The following is a 26212-nucleotide window of genomic DNA, read 5'->3' as shown; positions in this document are numbered from 1 at the left end:
TTTTATAGAGCTTAGTAACCAAAGTGATCGTTAAAGGTTTTCTTCATAGAAATGTCCTTCTATCAAGACATGTGTATATATATATATATACGGTCACTTGCAAGCATGAAATAACAAAAGCCAAGTATTTATTATTTTAGCTTGCAATCACACGATAACATATATTCTCGGATCTCGGATACCTTATTCAAGTCTATGCAGACTGTCGATGCAATCGATCGTCTGAAGGTGTTATTGTGTACATCAACTCAAATTAAGGTGGCGGACCAATCTCGTATCGGCGTACACAAGGAATCCTCCGGCTAGCTCCTATCTATGAAGGTATAAGAGCAATAACAATACGGCCGGTGTTCTCGTCGCTGTCGAAAATAGGAGTGTATATATTAATTGTACTCAGGGTCTTCGAAGTTTGTAGAAAGGTAGGTTTTACCTACGATTAGGTTTTACCTAGTAACTCCCGTACGTAATTCATTTAGCATACTCTTGTATACTCGTACGTGTACCTCTACCTTTCAGCCTCATGTTACGTCTTATGCGCTGTATGTAATGTGTAAAAAGCGTTCATGAACTACAGTAGGTACTGTTTCTACCTGTGTGCCAACTGGGTATAGGCGTCAACCGTAGGTGAAACTCCAGTTCTCATAGAGAACATTGGGATATCCTCGTAAAAAATTACGAGATGCACTCGATAAACACGATCCACAGTGAATGGCATTGATCAACGAACGCTTGTTTACCTCTCGCACTGCAGGCAGACAAAAAGCATGGAAAAATTTTACACAATAGCGTATCTCATTATTTAGTGAAACGTACAGCTTTTACTCCTTCACAATCTCTATTTACGTTCAACTCGCTTCCTCGGAAAGCTTTTAGGATGCGAAAAGAAACGATGGGTTCTATCTTCAGCTGAGGCCTAGAATATGGTTATTATAGTCTTGGCATGCAGCTATGTTCGATGACAACGACATAAGTCTACCGAGGAACGCTGCCGTTGAGAGAGAATTTGTTCAACAAACCTCAGCGGGTATTCACGAAAGCAAACTTTTTTTTTATTGTATTTAGTGATACGTGATTGTATTGTTAGTTGTAAACATAGCCTGGACAAAGACCGCAATTCATGAGTGGAAAGGGATTTTCCCTTTGACACGCCGGTGTAATTCGGCTGATTTTGTCAAGAAGAAAAAATTGCTGCGAAGGGATCTAAATACTGTTCATATATTTTATAGTGCGTCCCTGAAACTATGGCTTCGTTGAAACTGTGTTATTTCCCCTAACAAACATTTCTGTATCAATGATAAAATCGTTACTGAACTAACAAATATAATAGTCTTAGAAAAGTTTAAAGCCAGAGGAATAATTGCGAGTAATCACTCTGCAGTGTTAGTATTGCTATCTTGTTACTTACCTGGGATTTATTTCTATAGTGGATATGAATATTTAAGTTCGCAGTTCACAATAAAAACTTAGGTAACAGCAATAATTTAGAAATGGCCGTAACGTTTAAGCCATTACTGCGTATAACAACTCAAACTGTCAATAACCTACCAACCATTTTCGAAATAATCATTTGATGATCAATATGTCCAGATACGTAACGAAGAATTTTATATCTTTAGTGGTGGACTACGGTAAAAGTAAAGGTTGACCACTGTTACTTAGTTTAGAGGACAACACTTAGAAGATTTGTGTCAATGAATAATATACAGGCAAAATAGAAAGCCTCCATAAAAGCCATGTGTTTTCTGCTATAGATTTCTGAGCTGGATGTTGCAGTTTCCTGTTCCTGTTTAGCCCAATGTGGTGGAAATGAAAAAAAATAGGTTCTATTGAGCCTGATTGAGGCTGATGCAAACTGTTGTTCTAATTTATCTATGCATGACATGAGATCGCGATACCAAATCACGGAATAAATGTTGGACAAATCAGACATTTGTATTGATATATAGATATCGTTATTGTCTAAGCTCAGTTTTAATTCATCTAATTTCGAGTTTAAGTAATATTACATGTTGAAGAATACGACCCACTCTTTGACAGAGTGGCAGATTGTAAATTATGCGCAAGAAGCCTGTTCTCCACATATCCGATTCCGTGTTTCCTTCTCTAGTTCCCACAACGCAGCGGCGTTCTCCATTTCTTTATTCTCCGGGTTTGTAACTACTTTTTTTTTAGAAAGTGAAGCTTTTCAAAGGTTCTCGCTGTACCAGTAAAAAAACAATATCACCAGCATTGGGTTGGTGAAAATGGCTCGGCGCGTTGTGGGAAGAAACACGTTGTGTCGCCGGCGGTTCTTTACAACATTTCTTACTAGAAATGATGGAACATTATGGATTAAGCAACACGAAAATGCGTTAAAACGAACAAGTGCGCCATAATAATTATGGTGAACGGACTGCTATAACATGAGATGGTGGCTGGCGCCAATGGTTCGGGGTGTACACGGACGTTCGCTGTGGGAGGTCGCGAAATTTTATTTAGATGTAAATACAGATGTGTTTACGAAAAGGCATACGTCCCCAGCCGTTGAAGCCCCCGCTAATTGTGTCCCCATTCGTTTTTTGGTTAGAGTGAAAAGTTGACATCTAAACTGCTTCGATTGTTTTCTAGAAAAATATAAATACTTTCGTAAGAAACCAACAACCGACGCGTTCACAGAAAAAGCATACATAACGGTTGCGTGTCCAACACAAGCGCGACGGGTATCGATAGTCCGAATAAATTGCATAGACAAACCCGTGACAACAGTGACCATGACGCAACAATGCAATGGGAACAGCTCACCCTTTCCTACTAATATTGTCTCCTGCTTGCTCCTCATTAAGTTCGCCAGCCACTTTTAACTACGTCGATGCTGATGGCATCCTAGAGATGAGGCAGTCCATATAGGAAAGACACTTGCTCTGCTTGACCATCGTTCTGTGCACGCAGATTTCCTTACTCACATAGGTGGTTTAAAGCTTGCGCAGAAAGAAAAACCAGAAAAGAGGGGCTAAGATGGACGGGGAACGAGCCATGGAGAACTTGCTTAATCTAGAACAAGGCGTTAAACTGAGTGCGGGAGACCCCGGAAAAACCTTAATCCTGCTCCGATGCCTCGCCAGCTGTAAAACAGAGAGCATACATAACCACAGTTAATGCTTCCAATTTTTCTGCTGTTCGTCCTGCTCTTCCTGTGCTGTAACCTAGTCAGACGCGCTAAATAAACCGATGTTTCTACGTGCTAAGAGCTAACCTGTTTGTCAACATTCAGGTGTACGACCTATTAACGAGAAAATTAAGAGAGCGTCTCATTTTAATACCTTAGGGATAACGCTAGCGGTTACCGACGATCCCGCCATCATAGCCCGCAATCGAGTTCAGCACGCAGGCTATTTCCGTTCCTAGACACAAAAAAGGTATCAGTCACACGCAGGCAGAATCACGCGGCAGACAGTTTATTTTATCTTATCTTTATGTAGAAAGGATACTTTTTGCTTGTCAGTTTGTTTGACCACCACTATCTTCAAACGCAGCATCGATGGGATAGGGACCGGCGTTGCAGCACATCAGGGTTCGCTGTCAGTAGGAGAGGAAGGAAAAACGAATATAAAGAAACACAGCTTTGATTTGCCTTACCCCTCTAGCGTATCTTCTAAGAAGTATTGGCTATGTACACAGCAACGCAGGTCTCTATAAGGATGGGTGAGCGCATACTCTAACACGTGGTACTACGACGACGACAAAACCAGGTCAACTACTGTATATATAAATATAGAGCTTTGCAGCGAGCGTGTAGTAGCAGTAGTAGTAGTAGTAGTAGTAGTAGTAGTAGTAGTAGTAGTAGTAGTAGTAGTAGTAGTAGTAGTAGCAGTAGTAGTAGTAGTAGTAGTAGCTGATACATAATATCGAGTGCGTTAGTCTGGATGGGTCAAAATCGAAGCTAACATCATGGATCTCTTTTAGCAAAAGACCCCTGTTGTTGTTCAGTGTTGTTGTCATAGCACAACCGCATAGAAGAGTGCCTGAAGAAAACGAATCGTTGTACGAAAAACTATTACGTATTCGAGCGTCTTTCAACATGCTGTATCTAAATCTGCGCGAACGTCAAACTGTCCCCACATTTAGAATACTTAAATAAATTGTGTTAAATATTTATGAGCGGATAAGAAATTCTTGCTCAAGTGCGACAACTGCTATTCGCTGAGACATAAGCTTGCGACACTTATTTGTAAGTTTTTGCAACTAGTCCTGTATAAAAAGGTCCTAATATGACTGCCATTACTATTACTGAACTAACAAAGCTTCGTACCGGCAATCGAAAGACCCTCGTCTATTTTTTAGCACGCTCGACCAATCGACAAACTTCCCTGGTGCTTTGCACAAATCCTTCATTCTAGGATACAATTAACAGCCCACAAACAATTAAGGCAATGTTTTCACTGAGGGAGAGCTGATTCTACTGAAAACATTTACCAACGTGGAAATAAGTTGAGCCAAATGGAAAGAAATACCCGTTTATATGAAATGTATTAAACAAGTTAATTAATTTTGTCGCAATTTCCTCTCTTAATGTTTTATTTGTGAGGTGTAGAACCTAAACCCCGGTCTGTGGTAAATCGAAGTCCCTATCTACGTATGAAAAGAAATGAATTTTGGGTAACGAAGCGGGTAACTAAAAGAAATCAATGCAGTAAAGATTAGTTCTACGATTATTTTTGTGCCAGTCTTTTATATAGAGCTCATACCACTTCGCCTAAAGCTCTCTAGAATTATTGTCGAATAATAGCCCTTAGATTCTATAAACTTATAAGTTTGGCAAGTTCATCACCTTTTCACGTCAGGTTTTGACCTGACCTTTTTAGAGGATTTAAAAAACTTTCCTCAGCTTACGTGAGATGCGTAGCTATAGCGGTATAATCCTAGCTGGAAAACATCTCCTTTATTAACTTTGCATACTTCTTTCTATGTTGCTCTAATCTCTACTGCGCTGGTTTTAAATTCATTACTTCTTCACTTTCATGGAGCGTCTTGGTTAGACATCCCGTCACTTCTGGTTCGCTATTCAACTATAGATAAACGCTGTCAGTACCCGATCCTTCAACTGCAGGAGTGAAAGAAGGAAACAACCATCAGAGACTCCTGGTATATCGGATACGTTAGAGTGAATTAGCTCTGTTCAGCTTTCTTCTATGAGTGGAGTAAGAGGAATCTACGTTAAGTATAAGTAAGTTCAAGATAAGCGTAACAACGCAATAAATTGCCGCTAGTTACTGTCTTAATCTAAAACGAGGTACGCAGTCTCAACAACCGATAGCGTGCATCGTATCACACTTCCTACCTGTCGAAGTTAAAGATAGCCCCCGACCGCAGCACTGGAACTAGACCTGGATATGCGGCAAAGTGATCCTACCCCTGTGCAAAATATGTGCTTTTGTAATCTTTTATTTGGAAGTTTGTTTATATATATATATATATATATATATTGCATCTTGTATTGACGTTAAATTTGTTACTGTCATCTTGTTTCTTCGAGTTAACACGAGTCCACGAATAACGTCATCACCACGAGAAAGTATCTGGACAGGATTGTGGCAGTTTTTTAACTTTTCAAATCTACGAAACGCAAAACGAAACTATGTTGTTGTCCTATATACTTTATAGGACATCAAGAAACTAATTTCTGGAGGGTAGTTGTCATTTTTAGGATCTGTTGAACTATGTTTTCTGGAAATGGTGTCAGCTGCGCAGCTAAGCACAAAAGATGAAACAAACAATTTTTTATTAGCTATTATATCAACTATATTGATACACTTTTTCTTTGTTTTGCCTCTGATTTGGAATACGCGGGTCTATACGAGCAACTGGAAGATGTTCATTTCACATATGTTGACGTAGCAGAAGATAGATAACAGAAAACTAATTTAACTGCACGTGTCTGTAATGGAAACTGATCCTATAACATTGTGCTACACATATATGGCAACGTATTGTATTACAGTGGTGTACTTTAAAAGTCCACTGGCCCAATTGGAACAATCCTCTGTGCATACATAGACGCAGAATATTGCCCACGGACACTGACAATGCAAGCCCTTGGTGATTAGGGATTCCAATTCTATGAGTCACTCCATATATATACATGTATATATATAAAGATGACGATGTAGGAATCTATAGAATACGAGGAAGGAATAATATATGTAGCTAGAATCTTTTTTGGCTTGTAAACGCGTCAGCATGCACAATTCGAGTAAGCAGTCCGATGACAGTTGAGGCTGTTGTGAAGCTGGTATCATAAAACAGTCTTACATACGCCACATGTTCGAACTGGGGCATCCGCGCGAAATATTGTACGCTCTATCTTCCTCACGATAAGAAAGAAGCTCCACGGTGAGGGATTCGCGCGCAAATAACACGTGCGTTGACATATGCGGAAAGCAACGAAGGGAGAGAAAAATGTAAAAAGCCTGTAAGAGAGCATGCACGAGCGATACAGAGGATATGAATTCGTACACAAAAACTTATGGACACGATCTGAGACATTAACTGGTTAAGAGCCCGACAAGGAACGAAAAGATCCCTCTTAGAAGAGGAAAAACACTATCAATATCAGCCGGAGGGACGCATCTGGACGATGGACAGCGAACGCTCGGGGGACATGACTATCTTAGCAGTGCCTAAGAGTCTCAGGATACAAAACCCATGTATTTTAGTCATCAAACGTAGAAATTCATGAAACGATTAAGCGATTGATCAACGTATTAAGCTTTTTTCCATCGACTATAGTCCTTGTTATATGAACAAATACTTAGTCAGTTCATCTAATTTTACTTTACTACTGGTAGCCAAATAGGTTGACAATACGATATCAACAGGCTGTAACCAATGAAAAGATATGAGAATATTTCACACCAGGTAAATTGTACGTATCAAGTTAAACTTAGAAACTCTAGTTTCAAGGCGTCCCAAAGGTGGTTGAGGGACAGTAACCAACATAATATCTATTACAGTTTTTCTCCATACCTGCAGGACCTACGGAAGTCATCAGGCTTGCGGAAGGTCTATTCTCTGCAATGCTCAAAATTTCTTGCTTCATAATGATGCTGGTCTACAGATAGCAAAAATGCTTTAAACCGCCATTCTAATTTTTCACAAAATAAGCAGTCCCGATTCACTCTGTGCTCTAGACACCCTTAAAATCAACAACATTGTATAAATCACCAATTAAATACGCGCAACATATAACTAACTACATTACTGTATATAAGGTCCATCAGGCGATATTTGGTTGTATTAAACATAGCTAGCCCAAATAGGAAAGGCCGATACGAGACGCTTCGACGCGCCGAAAATCTGAGTCATCTTAAGGACAGAGGCTTTCAAATTCTAAGAAAAATAGAAAGAGGATCTTAAATTACATTACGGGTAACTCACCCTGATTGTTCAAGAATATTTTTACACCTAGACTTGAATCGACCTTTCGAACAACTTTGTTCTGGAGTCCAATTAGAATGACTTGCTTCTGTCAGAGCATGAAGTGGCATGAGTGTTACATAAGTTTGTGTCTTTATACTACTACTTTCATCATTTTTCAGTCTGTTCTTGCTAGATGTATTATAGATATGAATAGGACCACAAAACGCGGTTTTTTTTTTTTTTTTTTTTGTTATCAAGATTTCAAGTCTCTAGAGATGAACGGCTATATGTTATCCGACATGAAGCTGTTTACCCAGGACCTGTCCGGTCCCTAATTTCTATGACCGCTTTCAAGTCACAAATTATTTTCGGAGGCACCTGATGTCTAATAACATTCATAGGTAAAACACATTGGAAAAAAATAACTTTAATTATTAGTAGACTATCCGAAGTTTTTTTATGTGTTGTTATATGGGCCTTTGTTATATTTAACTGTATGCAGTACTGTCCCAGTCAAATATGCAAAAGGAGTCCTAGTTTTATATCATTTGAGAGGCAAAAGCTTGTTGAAAGCGTACGTTTGTCATCACGTATTTGCTTGTAGTTCTGCATGAGACATTACATCTACATTTCCGAGTTCCTACTTAATTGTTTCGATCGTATTTCTCTAACTGACGCCCGTAGCTTTAGCAAACAATAGTCTCCTTAGTGAGATTACGCCCTGATAATGATGTTTTGTCCATCTGTTAACTTAACTATGATCGTGATAAATATGAATCAAAGGCCACACATAAACGCTATACATTTACAAAAAAAAAATATAGCAGACAATTTTATATGAACGCCCGTTATCAAAAGGGCAGTTTGAAATGTTTATCAGTGACAACTCAATTGTCGCCAGTCATTACTCTGTTGGCTACGTCAACGTTTATTTGTTGATATGAAGTGAGGAAAAAGAGGTACGAATGATATAGTACAGGTGATCGATTTTTCTTCTAGTTAATGCGTCTTCTAGCACAAACTCGCTAGCATCACCTATCCACCCACCCGAGCGTTCATCTTTAAAGAGAGCCATTTAGATTATCCATAAATTATGCTACTCAGAGTCGACACAAGCTTATACACTCGCTTTAATAGAGGTGCTACCTCTTATCTTCATTTGTCTTTTTTGTAAACTGTCTGGCCGTGCTGTCGATTTGATCGCTCAACCAGCTCCTCTGTACAACTTTCTTCGACGTTGGATCAATGGGCGTCTTTGAGGTCAGCGGACGTTGTCTCCGTCGGCGTTCACAACGACGGCACGTTCACAAAAAAGCGCGTATAATCGTCGTTTGTAGACTGGAATGTAAAACGATCTGAATAGAAAGAAAGCTCCTGCGGTGTTTTGAAACGTCGCCGTAATCCGCGTGGGGCCACAGGTGTCTAATGCCATTGGCCTGCTGAGCTTATCCAGCTAGCCTCGGATTACGGAAAGCGCAACGATAACGGCGTAGCGAAATCCGTTTTCGATCCTCGAGTTTCTACTGAAGGCAGACATTTTTGCGCGTACAGCGACGAGTGAGCTTCGGCAAATGTCGAATCTGTAGACATACAATACGCATCTACTGCCTTATGAGGAACAGGAATAATGTCACATACGGCGTGGATCACTCGACATTTTGCTTCTTGACTAAAGTGAGATAGCGTGCGCTCTTTCGTACCGACTACACTTTCCGAAGTGTAAAGCTTCGATTACATTTTATTTCAATAAAAAGTATAATTTCATTCAAAGGGACCTTTTTGTTTTGTTGATGAAGGTTCTGTGGGGTGTTGCACATGGCATTCTGCATATTCTCTATCGTCTTCATTCTAAAATACACTTCATAGATTAACAGCTTCTGTAGTCGTATGGCCAAGACGCCAAATTAACAAAAATAGAAGTCCAGGATCGATTTTTGGCAATGGTTTAATAGTTCTGTAGAGGAATTATATTTAACTACAAAATATCAATCATCTTCCTTCAACTGTACAGCTTGACTATGGCAAATATACTAGTGACATTTTATTTCAACCAGTTTCTATTGTGCGCATGCGAACTCCTCATGCCCGTATCGAAGAAGGAAGCACTCGCATATTCAATGAGAGGTCATCTCAGCATAAGCTAGCCATTGGCCAGTTAAACAAAACCGCTTAAAAATTTCGCAAATCATCGAATTTGATGTATGCCTACCGGTAGATACATGCGGGTTCTTTATACGAAAGCTGGCTTTGTTTTCTAATAATGGTGTATGCAACGACGCTCCTACAAGGGACGCGTTTTGTTCTTCGGGAAAGGAAGAAAAGGCATCTACTCGGACGTGTCGTACAAAGTTCAAGCCATTACGTACAATTCAGATGTTCGATTTCTTCTGTTTGCATTCGGTACAAGATGTACTACAGGCATAATCGCTACTCTCTACTGTTCTGCAAAAACAACGACGTTTTTGCGGCGCCAGGTTTTTTTTTCAAGTGAACTTTCGTGCTTCTGCGGCTATACATTAACTCGTTACGAGATTACGAATACCAGCGGACTCTAATAGTGGGAATTGTACAAGAAAAACGATCGCATAGAAGAATTGCTGACTAGGTCAGAAGATCGAAGTGTGCAGTTGACAGTATAGGTCAGAGGGTGAAAGATAAAATGCCCATGGCATCCAGGAAGATATCCAGGAAAAGCTGAAAATTGTACCCAACTAGGCGGAAAGCAAAATATTCAAAGCGTGTTACAAAAGAAGCCATTTTATACCGGTTTATTAATGCGTCAACAAGGTACCCGTTGATCCGTCATATCAAAATGAGCGGTTTTAGCTATCGCAGACCAGCCGAAAGACCTCCGCTGAATTCTTCATGTAAATATGCCCGTTTCAAGTGGGTTAAACAATTCTAAAGTTGAAGACGCGTCAAATATCTGCTCTTCAAGTAATAGCATTTTCTGGTTTTTGCACGGTAAGACTCAACGTGTTCAACTGCGTGTCGTCAAACGGTCCCACGAGTGCAGCAAATCAAACACCCGAGCAAAATAACAATGGGCATAATTTTCATCCATAATTTAGGAGCTCTATATTTTTTCGGTGGGTTGGTGGAAAAATAACAATAAGGTGAGACTAGTCAGGGAAGATATTGCCACAGGGATCAGAATGGTTTTCGAATAGAACCTATGTGTTCATGCACAACAGGTTACTTCGTCATACAGACAACTATGTCCTTAAGAAGGTTGCCGCTTGCAAGTTCACCGCACCCGAGTTTTATTGTTAACGTATGGCCTATTTTGACGGATGAGTCAGGGTCGGATAGAGGATCGCGAAAATCACACAGATCAACTGGAACCTGAGCGTGACGAAGATAGTGTAAAAGTATATTTGGAGTATGCAAGATTGAGTTGCGGTACTAATCACAGCCAGAGATAGGGACAGGCACCAAATATGATTAGTAGTAGAAGTAGGTGGCATCTCTTTCACAGTAGCTTGAAAATGCTTTTCTAGTAACTGTCATTAGAAAGCAGACGGAGCCAGCAGCTGTTATAAGAGAAAAAGACACCACGTCTGGATAATCAGTTTGCGTGCAAAGCTATCTTCGATTAGTTTCGATAATATGCAAAATACCTACGTCAACGGCTGCAGGTATATTACGATAATACTAGCCAGGTTTGTATGGTGGTGTCATAAGCTAGGGTACTTACTATTATACAACGAGATGGTATCAAAGATGGATGGATTGTGTATCTTAAATCGAGCCACATCTTCGCAACCGAATTCGAATTGAGAATCTTAATATAACGCGCGAGAAGTCAACAAAACCATGTTTGAAGTTCCAGATTTTCCGTTTTAATCTATGCACTTTTAAAGGTGTATGACGTCAATAACAGCCGAAAAGAATAGATACATTTAAGAATAGATATACTTCTAGTAGCTGCAATTGATGGCAGCCTATCCTCATGCTGGCAACGAAGTTTTTGTAGTACGCTATAATAATAATAATGGCGCATACGAGATGAAACACTTATCAGCTTGGAACAATGAAGTTTGCAAACAAAACCGTAAATGAGCACTGCTTTTGGAGTTGTACGACCACCATAGATCAGAGGGTTGAGTTTTGTTAATTGTAATTTTATCCAAAGTACACAATGGGCGTCTACGCGATATGAATCTTTTTATTTCCGTATATTCTTATTCAGGAAACTGTCAGAGGTCTAGGTAAAGTACCAAGAAATCGTTTTAGCTATTTAATTTCATTGACAATATATCAGATTTAGTTTAAGGATTTAATTATTGGCCATTTTTATTTGTTTTTATCTAATTAGAATGATTGGTTTAGCAGTGTTATGTAATTTATAGGCAGAATACGCAAATGAAGCCCTTGAATTTGGCAAGGGAAAAGCATGGTTACGTTTTCGAATGAAACCTAGATTCTAGACTACATTTTCCAATGTTTCCTAGGTAACAGTAGCTCTAATTACCGTTAACTCTCTATCTAGACATAGTATTGTTACACTTTACTCGCCTCCAATAGACGATCCACGGTCACGTATCTAAACGTTCGTTACATCGAGTGCCTTCAAATCGATCAGACGTAGGAACGTAATTAGGCATATCCCATATTATGGTATCTTTATGCATAGTTTGCTTATCAGTGCACACGTTATAGGACCTTATACCTAGGGTAAACGATTCTGTTTCTTCTAGTTACGTATGTGGCATAGATAGTCGAATAGTAAATTCTAGTGTTATCGAGCTCCATTTTTATGTTTGTCGTTGAGTATTGGTCACCCTTAGCCTTTCGGGTGTTTGAAATTGAATCCAAAGCAACCGACCAGAATACATTGATTATTTATAGTCCCTAGTCGTTGTAAGCGCTCGTCGTATTGTTAGACGACATATGCGTGAAGATAGGGTAAAACAGCCCTGCTCCAGTAAACGAATTAACTGCTCCAGATTGGCTCATTCGAACCAGCTCCATAAAATCCTCCATGGAGCGTACTGAGCAGAGGAAGAGTTTTCCAGAAGTATAATGGTATGCTATCTGAGTGGAATTTTTTTTTAAATATATAATGCCAATAGGCTAACACACCAGATGCGTACTGGACGACAAAATGGAAATAGGTGACTTTTTAGTTTCATAATTTACATTGTCATAGCTACGTTAAAGGCCAAACAAGTTTGCGGCGGCCACCGGCAGGCTGCCACGCCAAGGCGCCTGATCACGAATCAATAACAATGCACCAACTGGCAAGTCCGCGTTCGTGGCTATATTTCAACAAAGCGGTAAAGAAGAAGGGCTGCCATTTTCCAATACGTGGGGCTATGCTTGGGCATTCCGGGCTGCAAGGTCCCCGACCGGTCTTCTCACAACTGCCGAAGCCAGCGGTGTACCCTTTCTACCACATGGCCCACAAGATCTTGCCAAAACTGTTCACTGATTAGTCGAGAGTCCGGAACTGTGTTCGCGGTTACGAAGTCTGCCCAACGACGGGACTGAGCCATGAGGGAAGGTCGAGAGGCTCAAACACTTTCAGACTCGCAGACATGGCCTTCTGCTAACGTGGGTCTGTATCTCATGGGGCCCATGTACGTTTCTAAACGTGCCCCACTGTTCGTTAATATACACTACTGCACTTTTGTTCATCCTTTTTCAGCTCGGGTCGTGCAGGAAATACTGTATACCCTTTAGCACCATTTGCGCCAGTTACTTCGGCCAGAGAATCCTGTAGTGCTAGGCCATTCTACAATAATCATTATATCATATTGCTACAGTTACGACCACAATGCTACGGTTATAGTGTGTATATAGGACCATTTATTATAACCATCTGCGTCTTCGCTGTTTCCATATTTCGGAGGGTAACTTATGATGAACCGAATGTGAGATGAAAAACGTAACGGAATTGCTAGGCTCCGAAAAAATAATCACTCACATTCGCATTGAACTGAAACACTCCGGAACTGCCATAAGAAATCATTTTCATTCGACTTGATGGAGCTAAAAGTTCCGCGTGCCTGATGCCTATAACATTTGCCCCTGGCTAACTTAAATGTGTTAGCCTGCAACGAAGAAGCTCTTAAATTTTACCACTGCTTATCCTTAGGGACTCAAAATTTTACGTGGCTACGGGGTTAACAAACGCTTTTGCTGCTGCGCTGTAGTAATGTAGTTACTGGCTGGTGAGGCTCCCGAAGACAACAATACGATGTTTCCGACTAACAGTATTTGTTTATTTGGAGGCAAGACCCGCCACAAGTTCCTGGGCGACGATTTCCTCTTCATTTGGAGAGGAGCATGGGCGGCACATACATTCAACAGGTGCACGCGTCACGACCTGTGAACCCAGGAATACAAGGTTATTCATGTTTGTTGTGCGGTATCTAATGCTATAAGTGAGTCAGAATCAAGTCTCAACAAAAAAAAAGTATGATAGAAATGGGAAAGTCAGGTATGATTTAGGACAACTGAAGGCAATAGGACCGGACCTTTCCATACTAAAATATCTAGAAAAAATAGGGATTTTGCTTCCTGGTTGTATTATGCGTTGCGTTCAATGGAACTTTCTTTTAAAATGTTATTGGTTAAAAAAGGCTCTTGTGTCCGCAGATAACTCAAACAAATTAAATGAGTATTGTTATTAACACCGGTTGTATCGTGAGCGGAACTGAAGCAGTGGCCTTTGACCGCACGAACTAGAGGCTTATTAAGCATATTGTATGGGGTCGGGTGTATGTATGTGTGTCTCAAACCTGCAAAAGCTCATAGTCTTCGTTATATCGGAAGTTAGTCAACGTGAAGCGAACTATTTAACATAATTCCATGGAAGTTTCTACATTAGGGTCAGTCCACAACAGAAACGGGCGTACAGCTCAAAGGACATATTTTACTCCAAAGCATATCTAGATGAATTTTTGATAAATATGGTTGTTACAGATACAGTTATGTTTGCTTTTACCTATCAAAATGTCCGCTGAGCTCCGAAAACTACCTTTCGAGCATTGATACGAACATAGAAAAGGATTGTCTTCTAACGGAAAAACTAGTTAGTTTCGCAGTATGTTAATTACATTACGTTTCAGAAAGAAATCCCTTAGGATTTTAGTTATTTTCTGCCAACTGTCAGTCATATATGATGTCTACATACAACAAAATGAAATGGGGAATTTCGGTTTTCTTTTAAAGTGACTGATGTAAGAGATGCAAATTTCAAATTGATACACTTTTAATATAGGAAAATTTGCTGATTTTTTTCCGCATTAGCTTTCCAGTTCAATCTGTTGTACCTGAATCTTCTACTCCATTTCAAACGGCTGAGAGAAGGGTAAACCTCATATTCTATTAACTACTTAGGACTGCGGTCGTCTCTTTCTTCGTGCCAACTTGAAAATACCTTTATCTATAACGATGTATTTCTAAACATAAAGGCCGTCTATCTGACTCAGTTTCTATTCAAGAAGGTTCACAGTACTATACATATATAGTGCTGTGGACCTTCTTGGCTTGCTACACTAGACTATGTTGAAGACGAAACGTGAGTGATAGACATAATGGGGATCCATGGCCAAATGTGGACCACTGTAGAGTTACCCTTCTGACTCGCAGCAGCAGCGTGTGGAAGTCATTATTATATTAAGCTATTTTAATAGCATCTCCAGTAAAGCGGAGCCATTTTCAACGCACCTGGATAGACTAATTTATGCCTCAAATGCACTGAACGTACTCGTCGTTGCCGCCAACTTTAATGAGATTAAGAGGCAATACAGCAGGACTCGAGACGAAACACTGCCGCTATCGTTAAAAATAGCTATTTGCTCTCCTGCCACACTTTAGTCTTAGCCACTAACAGTTTTGAGGATGATGATGTCGTCCCATCACTGTTACGTTATTCTGACGTGACGGCACAGCATCATGTCCATTACCTCGAAACTTCAGACCCGTTGCTTAAACTGGCTAATCGTTGACTCTGTCTATCACTTTCCGGCTGCGTTTCCGAGCTGCTTGATTGCCGGTAATATGACTTTCAGATAGAGTGGTTTGCCAACATACAATTGGCAGATGTATGCCAAGTTTGAGCAATCGCACCTAACCGAAATATATAGCTATGTATAATGTACTTAAATTTCTGGCCTGCGTTTAATGATGATGTTTCATTACAAGTATGCAAATTCTAGAGATCGGTTCTAGGGTAATTGCTCGGTGTCGATTGTACCTCACGAATCATGATTGTGGTCAGTGATTTTGCGTCTGTTCCGGTTCACTTCTAGGCCCTATCCTGCACGTAATATTTACGCATCTTCAATAACTAGGCGTTACATGCAGGAGGTCCATGGATGGCTTTCAAATATGTACAAATATTAAAAATATCAAAAATAGGCTGAAGTTTCTGACTGCACGTCCTCTTCTTATGAGACCAATCAAATGAAGATATTAGATCTGAAATAGGCTGTCGTCAAGATCTTTTATAAAAACACGGTATGGATGAGCATATAAATGAGCAGGATAATGAAGAAGTAGCTAGTCGCAAAGATTTGGAGGCTATATTCGACAGGCAGATAAAGTTCCGAACTGGTTGTGGCTAGAGCTGCCTCCCGCATTTGAGACATTATTGTTATGATGTGTTTAATGCACGATAAGTCTAGATAATAGCCATTATACAATTTAAGTAACTTCCGAACGGACACATCGTAAACGTGCTTCTCGACAATGCAATACCTGCCGAAGTCAAGTCACCCTTCCATGGTGCTTATCTTCGAGTGTTTAATATACTCCTTCGAGATGTCAGCCTTCTACACAATGCGAAAAAACAACCTGAATAGAGGCACTTCAGCTTGGTCATCCAAGGTGGCGACTGCCAGTATCGGAAATCATTTCTTCCGTGTCAGTCACCATTGGTATGGCTCACAGTCACACGCACAAGCTCATCCAATTGTACCACATTACCCCCCGTCTTCTTTTTTTAGCAAAGGGGCTTTTTGTATTGTATTGTATGCGTTCGGCCACGAGTCGGCCACATACGTTAAACTTGCCAAATTTTAACCATTTATGCTCCAGTTGGATCGTTTGTTATTGATTTCCCGTTAATATATTTCCGGTTAATCGATGCGTCTCTGTATATTGTACATGATTCAGCTTTAAACCAGCAGTGTTCTGCGAGGGTTTATACTTGTAGATAGGCCCATCATACCCACCCTGGGATCTGTGGAACCACACTGCAATATTCGATTTGCAAACCCATCCATTCTATTCGTATCCTGAACAAAGACTATTGTCCACTTTAGCTGCTGACAATTAATGTTACGATGTGCTTGACCTGAGGTTACTTTTAACCGGTAATATTAGACGATAAAAACTAATCCTAATTATATTAGAGTTAAGTTGAAATTAAGTTGTGAGTCGGGTTAATCCTTACAAAGGTTCAGCGAGGTAGAACTCAACGGGAGTATCTGATGACCCGCTTTGGAACGCTTTCTGCAGCGGCCAGCTGGTCACGGTTCTGTAGTGATTACTGGGTCGACGTTCAATTATCACTGTTGTTTAATAGACGTCGTTGAATACGTAAGAATAGACCTAAAACAAACGTTATTTACTCATAAATTCCCGTCGGAAACTTCTGTGGAATTCTGTTGAGCGAGTATCAAGTCTTTGATACGTTACCTTTCAGGGCCAATATAATAGTACGTTCATGTTAACGGAACGGAGCAAGAAGTCGTCAAAGGGTACATATCGTATATCTACGCACTGGCGTATTGCTAATGTTCGCTCGTACGTTACAAGTGTATCGCACGAAAAGAATAGTAAGCTTCTAAACTTGTAACAAGTTTAGCCGATATCCAAACATGGGCACTTCTAGCGGCGGAGCTCTACCAGTCGTACCAGAGTCGTTCGTAATTATGGCATTCATAGGTAGATCGTAACCTATCTGGCTATTGTCAAGGGAATCTGCATAAGTATACTCGGTGGTGTTAGGGGCCTCCGTGGCGTCATCACTTCGTTGCATGTGCCTTTCCTAACTCAAGAGACTTTTATCTTGTCGAGCGAGTAACGAATGCTTGATTAAGTAGAGAGAAATATCTTTATGAATCAATCGGACGCGTCCCGGAATATCTTTCTATCTGCGACATTACCTACCAACCATGTATCATTAGACCTACCTTCTTGTATTTAGGTGCTTGGTTAGGACAATAAACCCGCCGGGTTGCTTCCCTTTCGCCAACTTCCTGGCAGCACATACATGATCGCTCCACCTGCCAGTATTTCGAGCCCGACACCTGTACGTTCGGAGCATAAAAAACAAGCAAAAATCGATACGCGCAAAGTTCTGTTTAAAGGTACGAATGAACGTACTTTTTCCTGATTAGGAAATGGTTTGATGGCATATCTACGGTTAAATATATTATCACGGAGAAAGAGAGTGTGTGTTTTTTCCTTAATAATCTAGCAAATATTAAAAACAATTGCGAACTCACCTACAAACCGTAACATTAAGTGTAGTCTACTTAATTCCTTTTAGAAATAATAATTCAATTGCTAACGATACCCTACTGATTTCTTCGTGGAGTAACTCTATCTATGAGAGCCGGCTTCTTTGAAGTATGTGATTCAGTCAAGCAGTCAACATCACCAGTCAGACTGTTAGACAGTTCGCAGCGTGGAGGAAATGGTGTTCTACCTACGCGTCGCAATTCGGTTGATATTCTTTTTTTTTTTCTAGGAATTTGCCGTGGCACAATCGGGCAGCTACGCGTTTCAGAATCGACCATAATGGGGCCTACTTGAAGTGGAAAGCCAGTCGGAATTGGCAACAAGCGTCCAGATGCCCATGCTCCTTTCTCGAACCAACTCACCTTGTGGCAGCCCCTATATCAGCCTAATAATCAGCAAAATGCCCTGACCAAAAATTTCGCAAGATCATAGAAGGCTATTTATTCGAATTCAGTAATTTTCTGCCGTTTAAACGAGTTACCTTCGTTTATTCGACATTGGTTTGATCTGTAATCGTAGGGACTGAACGGTTCCTCTCAGAAATACTTATTATAATAAAATTCAGTGTATACATACATATATATATAGATCATACACAATCAGACTGCCTATATATTTTGCACAGTGCAAATTACTCAGTGACAACATATCCTCTAATATGATAACAGTCGGTCTATCATCTATTGTTGCTAAAATCATTTGAGTAAATTTACCATATTGCCGATTTATCGCCGTTCCTAAAAAAGGACTCATGATTTTAGACCTGAAAGCTCCCTAACCTTAATACAGTGCCGAAGTAAACACGAAAGCTGGTCGCGAAGTGTTCAACTGTGTCGCAAGCTCATAGAAACCCCTAACGATGAATGCCAGTATTTCTTTCATGCCATGTTTTTTTGATGATTCAAGGTTTGTGATTCATAGAGAATAGTATACGTCGTAATATAATGGCCCAAGTCTTTGTTGCCAGCCATACGTACTGTAAGCGTGTACCCAGAAAAGAATGACGACCATCTCACATACGCCTATGCGTATAGTTAAACAGAATAAAATACGTCAGAACATTTCTGAGCTCTGGTTCGTATGAATCAGTATATGAAATACCGGTGCTTAACCTAAAGGCACGGCGTCACGATGCTAGGTCATCCTAGCTTCGGGGCTATCAAAGTTCCAAGCTTTCCAGTACGAAGGCAGGGAATGGTAACTTAGGTTTATTGTCCAAGCATTAGTTCTAGCTGTTATCTTTGTCACAACATTATTTGTGGACGATTGGGAAATATATTATAGCTTGAAGCTAGGAATCGTTAGAGGTTGTTATGACTAGTGCATCTAAATAGCATGGCTTTTAAGTAATCAAATTTAAAGATTTTGCGCCGGTTAAAGCTTTGTAGCGTCTTCCGTCGTACGAACGGTTCCGGCGCCTCCATGCAACGACTCGCGGTAAGTCCTGCGCAATGTTGAGGTCCATTGTTATGAGCGGTATGAAATAATTTACCAACGGAGCGTGTCTGTATTAATATGTATTTACATGTCTCAGTACATTAGCATGCTAATAGTTAACTGGGATGTAGAAAGCTCATTTGTGTCTGGTCTGATTCAACACGTATTATATATGCACAGTACGGCCATACAGCGGCTAAGTCTAAATGGCGACAACGTCTGAGGGTATGATAATTTCCACCACGTGCATGTGAGGAACGGTTAAAGGAAAACTAGCAAGAGAAATAGGATTGGCAGAATAGTAGAATCGTTATTGCCGTCTATCACCGGTATTACGACTATTTTTGGCAAGTTGGTCCGTTACAAGTGCAATCTAGTCCGGACGGGGTTCTCTAATTTTTCGAGCCCAAAGGCTACCGGTCTTGTATGCACGGCAGTCGGTTTTCCGCCGTCTGTCGTAGCCCACCGACTATTACTCCACGTTCGTTGCTGTCGCCATCGCTGAAAGACGGCCACGATTAGCGCCAGAGTCGTTTCTCCAATAGCATACTAGGCAAGCTGCCACTTCATCTGTCACGAACGTATGTTAGACAATGTTTTCCCCCAGTCGGTTCTGTGAGGTGGGCAATTGTTTCACCAGCTACCTTGACATCGCTCGCACAATTTTCGGTCCTTCGTCTGCTGTGCCTCGATCTCGAACTTTCATCGATCAAAATAAAGTGCCTTTCGCTTGTTGGCCACGTATCTCCCCAATTATGATTTCATAAGCCTTCAAAAAATGTCACAACTGAGTAAGTCAGTTACTAATTAACTGGAAAACAGTGGTAAGTCAAGCGGTGCTGGTTGTACGGCAAGTCAAAATTCTGTCCGGGCTAATGATCTGTCTTTGAAATGATGGATGCTTCTCCAGTTGTCCGCTTTATGTAAAGCATCTAGTACGCCTTTTGTAGCTGAAAAAGAACTCATTCATGGTTGTATGAGTCAACGTATGCCTACGACAGCTGTTGCCGATTTTTGGAACTATTTAAACTCTGCGGCTACCGAAAGCCCACATATTTATGTACGTTTACTTTTATTGTCGCATTGATTAAATAGGTTTCGACATCGTCACGATAATGTTAAACGCTATTATTTTTCGGCATAGACATGAAGCACCGCCATAGTTGTCATGCGCAGCTCGTCTTACCAAGCTGACCATATAGCTTGAGCGCCAGCTGCTTAAAAGGCCTGGCCTTTGGTCTTCACAATGCTTTGGCCTGCCCGCCCGAAGTCGAGTGGAAGAAAGGCCGGCATATGGCCGCTAGTTGAGTACATGCAGTATCAAATGAGGTGGGGCGGTATAAAGCGTGTGCTAGAGTACAACTTCCGATTCCATTGTTGTCTTGGAATTGGGCGGACCGTGGGCTGTCTTGCAATAGTTACATTGCCACGTTGAGCTCAATGACTACCGTTATTATTGTCACTGCTGCCCGTCAGGGTATTCTGGTAAGTAGCATTATTTTTGCCCGCAGGTAATTAGATCACATAATGTTATGTCTATTGTCGCTGTTATCCACTGTAGGCGATGTGCATTGTTTTAATCTGATTTTATATGTATCGTTTCGTCTGTGTTGACATCAAACCCTTCAAGCTGCTCTAGCTCGATGCGACACGAACGACGTCATTGAGGAAATAGCTGAAAACAATTGTAGTCATTTCTCAATTTTCGAACATATAAAAAGGCAACTCTAACTGTACTTCTATTGTTTTCTCTTAGTTTTAAGTTAGAATCCATGAACCCATTTGGCAATGCATGACCAAGAGTCTCTAAACAGTGGGAACATCTTTGTTGTTGATCGTCTGCTAGAGTAGCAAAGAGGACTGCGATCAATAGAGAGACAATTCCACAGCACAACAAAAAGAAACAAAGGCTTCATAATATTAGTCTTACAAGTCCTCTAATATTATGCTACAAACATAAACACAAAGTACGATATTACCATGGTACATTTTGAAAGCACAATTAAGTGAGTATTTTATCCAACTGATAATTGCGTATTATGCGTCTTGAATAAGCCGCGTCTCTGTAGATAAATATTCGTTCGTTTTAGATGAAATGCTAAGAGGTCTGCGGATCAAGGATCTTTTATTTGAACATAGTTCAAAAGACGGGGTTACTAAACTTAAATTGATATTATAGAATAAAAGCGTTTGAATGATGACCCTTAATATTGTTGTTGTACAGAGTATGTCAAGGGTTAGTATTCTATTTTAATGGCCACATAGTAGCGAACAAAAAGTGAAATCCTGTGCTCGGTTTTGTTCTCGTGTTAGCCCAGCCCATGGGGCTTAATCGGCACTACCGATGGCAAACTATATCAATCAGATACCCTCCCTGTCCTCCCAGGAACTGCTTGCATAACTCGATTCGCTCAAGATAACCTTGAGTCACGGTCTTACAGAACTCAACATCGACCTTATCGAACATCTTAGCAATACGGTGTTTCAGTCGTGGGCCACTTTCGGTGCCCTTCAACTAGCTCCGCAGCTTGAGAATGCCCCGTAGAGTTCTCATCGAGTCGTTGAGCACGACGTCATTTTGAGCTTGTTGGATCGGTACGCATACTGCTTTGTCACAACGGTGTTGTAACCTAGTCGTCTGATCACACTCTATCTTCGAGTCTGCCGGTCCCTTTGAGTCTCCTAATGAATGGCTTCAGTGTGACCTTCGTCAACGAGAGCTATCGTCCATATTCGAAGTGACGCTTGCGGAGTATCATCGTGATCGACTTCTCATTTTTTTACGAAAAGCAAATACTACTTTGCATTTAAAACCGGGCATTGATGCAAGCTGCAGACAATGCTGTGTTTATCTCGCAGTAATCAGCAGCTGACCTCGTTTGTTCGCAAACACAGACGAGAAAGGTGGACATTTGACGCATTCTATAGCTATTTTATCTTAAGCATATACTGATGCATATACAATGGCATAATAAAAACTCAAAAGCTTTTGGCTCATCCCTTATATATATGTAATGTTTTGTTTCAGGCCGTCGATTAAGGCTTCGGCGAACAACACACAGTAACTAATTCATAAAGTAAGATTCTGTTAATACATTTTTCCCAAAGATTCGTTTCTAGTTTCTTCCCCTTTTGTAAAATCTCCTTCTGTTTTAGTCAGTGATCATGACTGTCCACTTATTGATACGCAAACATAAGTCACATGCATAAGTCATGCAAACATACTGTCACGTTTTCCACTTATTCCGCATTCTTCATTGTTTGCATTTTACGTCATATTTTGCTTATATTTACGTAGAAATAGAAAATCGTGAATATATATGACTATGATTATTATTTTTACGTTTATTAGTGATTCAAGAATCAGTAAGATAAACCCTTTAAGGCCGCTTATTGTGAGGTAGGCTTTTCAGAGGGTTGCAGTGGTCCATGTTTAGTAGCAAAAGGCGTCGCTCCTAACATAATGACGACACTGAAGCTGGCAAAGTGAGGATGAGTAAGAATAGCCTATTTGGCAATATCCTTTGTTTTATAGTTTATATCGTAACCCTCTCTTTCCCCCCATCCAGGCGCCCGTGGCCTGCTAAAGAAAAGCTTCAACTTACCCCTTCTGGCCACCTTGCCACCTTCACCGCGAACAGCAGCGCCATAACAGCCATCTTGCATGGACGGCAACGACATCACATGCTTGTCCTGGACTTTTGCATGCTCAACTATCCACTACAGCCTTCAGCGCTGATGCTGCTCGCTGAAGCCCTTTACTCCTTCAAGCGAGATTACTCGGAACCTTGGAGGGGTACGGGCAACGTCATCTTACCTGACTGTTCCCGTTATGCCAAAGTACAAAGGAGAAACAATGACAGTCTACGAAAACCGGAAAAGCTGAGCTTGTTCTCATCGGCTTGTCGCAATCACTTAGTGCAACCCATGTACACAATTTAAGCGATTCTTCACGATGTTTACACAGATTTTAGAAAAATACCCGATACAACGACGAGCACCTATGCAAATAAGATTTGCTTTTTTCGCATGATTAGAGTGCAAGTAACGACTGTCTGTTTTACTGTTCTTATATATAAAACGTAGTTTTTATCAGTAGATCATTCTCATGTAGCAGCGAATCGATCTTTTTTCATTTCAATCCATTATCATTTGTACGCTGACGCATACTCACTGTAAGCTTGTTTCTTGCCAGCAGATCTGCTTTGCAAATAGGCCCCCTTTTCTAATCGTCATGTATCATTTATCGTCCTTACGCCCTTTCACTCGGCAAACTAATTGAACTAACGAAGAGTAGATGATTGTTGACACAATTTCATAACGTGAGCCTCTCGGGCAACGCTTGCAAAAAGACAAGGGTCTATTGAATATCCAGCTTACAAATAGAGGACAGAGGGTTACAATAGAAGAATACTGACGTGCAATATTTGCAGGGTGGTTTAAAAATCGAACTAAATTTTCACGCGATCAATAAACCAAATTTTTTTCACAACGCCCGCCTAAAGCGTTGACATTAATTGTACCGCGGGAAATCTGACTCTATCAAGAAAGAGGTACTTGACAGGTATCGCTTTTAAAAATAATATTTCCATTAAGAAAATGACGGCACGACAGGATCTTTTATCAAATTGAAAGTTAGACTATTTAGGTATGAAGGAAAGTATAGGGCCTAAAATCCGTTGTGCATTTTCTGAAAAATAATTATAAATAAAAAAAATTCTGAAAGAAACTGTGCCGGGTAACAACAATGATGTGTTCGTATCACGACAAATGCTCAAAAATGCACACTTCAGACCAGCGAAAATAGGCAATACGTGTTTTCGCAGGTACTTCGAGTACGGCTTTGTTCACTAAGCTCTGTTATCCCTTAAGGACTCACTGCGAGTTTTAAAATACTTTGCATATTATGACTAACGAGATAGTTTACCCTATTTGCTATATTTACTTCAGATCTAATGCAACTTCAGTACGTGGAAGTGCTCTACTACATGCCGGAAGTGATAATGTAACCTGTTCAGTAAATTCAGCGGTACCTCGCATGGATGTGAAGACCCGGTTTCCAACAACAACAAATCAAAAGCTACGATATATTGTGACCACCCTTAATAAATGTTTGCGCTTCCAAGACGTATGCATACGATGCATTTTGAATAACAACAAAAAAACGATCTAAACTTTAAAATAGGTTAAACTTAGTGTAATCAGCAGCTACTTTTTGTCATTATAACTTCGAATTTCCTGCTATGCATACATGTTGAGAACGTATAACTTTGCATAAAAGTAAGGATCGCGTGAGTTGGGGAAGCAAGCACGTATTCTCACACCAATGAGAAAGGGTACACAGTATGAATGAAAATTTACAATGGACTAAATAGAAATTTTTCAATCTGCCGTCTCTGCGCACTCGTAAGAGCGTCTACGTTGCAACATTATGTTATTATCAACAGACCTGTACGTAGCTAGCGCAGGCTCCATGGCAGGCAAATGATGGTACGGGTTTCGGTTGGCAGCCCGGTTCCTTGATAATGTGAATCACCGGCTTGAGTTGGCAGTTCTCCTCGGCGCGAATTTCAGCACCGTTAAGAAACAATGAATGCAATAATACTAAGAATATGAACGGAGATAGCACAGGCGACCGAAGCTTCGGCTGGACCCGGCTTCGGTGTTTGTTAACGTTTATAGTTGTAGCTTTCACTGCATCTATGCGACAGTCGTAGTGGCGTAGGTGGTCGGGCCACATCCTCTCGGAGAGCATGGCAAGCTTGAGTGGCCACAGTTGGCAGCCACACAACTGACTTATAGGCAGTGGCAATTATTCGAGGGCGAGGGAGAGACTCGGTGGGTTGCCCATGGGGACACCCATGATGATGGGGCTTAGGGGGAAACGGCCAAAAAGCGCCTTGCCAGATCGTGTTGCAAATGGCGAATAACGACCGACATTACCGAAGGTATCATGCCGGGTCGGGATTGTTCGCATAAGATCGGGTGCACGGGTTACCGAGTGGTAACGGTGGCGGTGACGGCGATCGCGCACACTTCTTTAGGTTATGACCAGCCACCGAAAAAATGCTGTCAAGAGACAGAAAGTGCGGAAACAAAAAACATGCTACCTAGCGTGGTAACAAAAGGAGACGAACTCACGGCTCGTTTTGCTATTCTCGTTACATCAAGGAGAAATAGGTTGGCGGGAATCTAGTGAATTTCTATGACAAAAGCCCACAACCTTATCAACAAAATAAGGGCTTGGTTTCAGATACGTTTTTCCAAAAATTCCATTGACCTCGTATACCATGCAAATAATTGTTATTTGTAGTAGGTGTGTATTACACAGACGGATCAAAAGATAAGTTTGTTATAGGCCTAAGGAAGTTTTCATATAGGCCGTATAGCATATTCTCCGATTTCAAAATACATATTTACCTTCCCCTTTACTGTATGAGATATGTAAGCAAACATTTTTGTAAAAAATGTTTGCTTACATATCATCGGATATATAGGCTCCGGAGTAGCAGACGTCAAGGCATAACCTTTTAGCCACTGTATTTCAACTCTCAATATATAGAAGATATGAAAAGCCATTTAAAAATGTCGATTCGGAACGTTCCACATTTGGCATTACATAAGCTACTTTTGAAATAATATGTTCCCTTTATTAGGTCTATTTTTAGTTACTTGAAGGGAAAAAGAAGCTTTCAGTTTGTAAAAAAATTCAACATTGGCGCACAAAAGAATGAGGAAACATCGTGTGTGTACAGGGTTATGACGAGTCTGATGGAAAGTCGTTTGGAGCTCTTAATAACATTGTGCATCTCCTCAATCGTATGGTGTCTTTTAGAGCCAAGGTTCGTCGTCGTACGCTTTATTAAAAAAAGACATACGCTTCAATGAACCCTGTCTTAGC

The 26212-nt window shown here is 40.6% G+C and overlaps 2 protein-coding genes across 6 annotated transcripts in view; one reads left to right on the top strand and one right to left on the bottom strand.

Moving 5' to 3' along the window:
• LOC111251060 (uncharacterized) overlaps window positions 1–26212 on the top strand; it is a 145744-nt gene that overhangs the window by 42120 nt on the left and 77412 nt on the right. The window lies entirely within an intron of this gene.
• On the bottom strand, window positions 11661–25087 carry Burs (Cuticle-tanning hormone bursicon). The gene is made up of 3 exons (XM_086977422.1): window positions 24761–25087; window positions 17544–17660; window positions 11661–13726 (listed from the first exon to the last, which is right to left on the bottom strand). The coding sequence occupies exons 1-3, from the start codon at window positions 25064–25066 to the stop codon at window positions 13622–13624; spliced, it is 528 nt and encodes a 175-aa protein (XP_086833548.1). The 5' UTR covers window positions 25067–25087; the 3' UTR covers window positions 11661–13621.

Source organism: Varroa destructor, unplaced genomic scaffold (genome assembly GCF_002443255.2).
Source record: "Varroa destructor unplaced genomic scaffold, Vdes_3.0 BEIS01000001.1, whole genome shotgun sequence".
Lineage (NCBI taxonomy): Eukaryota > Metazoa > Arthropoda > Arachnida > Mesostigmata > Varroidae > Varroa > Varroa destructor.
This window is presented reverse-complemented; position numbering and strand designations above follow the sequence as displayed.

What these genes read in the sequence shown, in the direction of transcription:
- Burs (XM_086977422.1), bottom strand. Translation starts at nt 25,066, where the DNA reads ATGCTCTCCGAGAGGATGTGGCCCGACCACCTACGCCACTACGACTGT. An exon ending in CCTGCGCTAGCTACGTACAG is followed by an intron (nt 17,661 to 24,760) that starts GTCTGTTGATAA and finishes CCGAACGTACAG; the next exon opens with GTGTCGGGCTCGAAATACTG. An exon ending in AAGCACCTAAATACAAGAAG is followed by an intron (nt 13,727 to 17,543) that starts GTAGGTCTAATG and finishes CTGGGTTCACAG; the next exon opens with GTCGTGACGCGTGCACCTGT.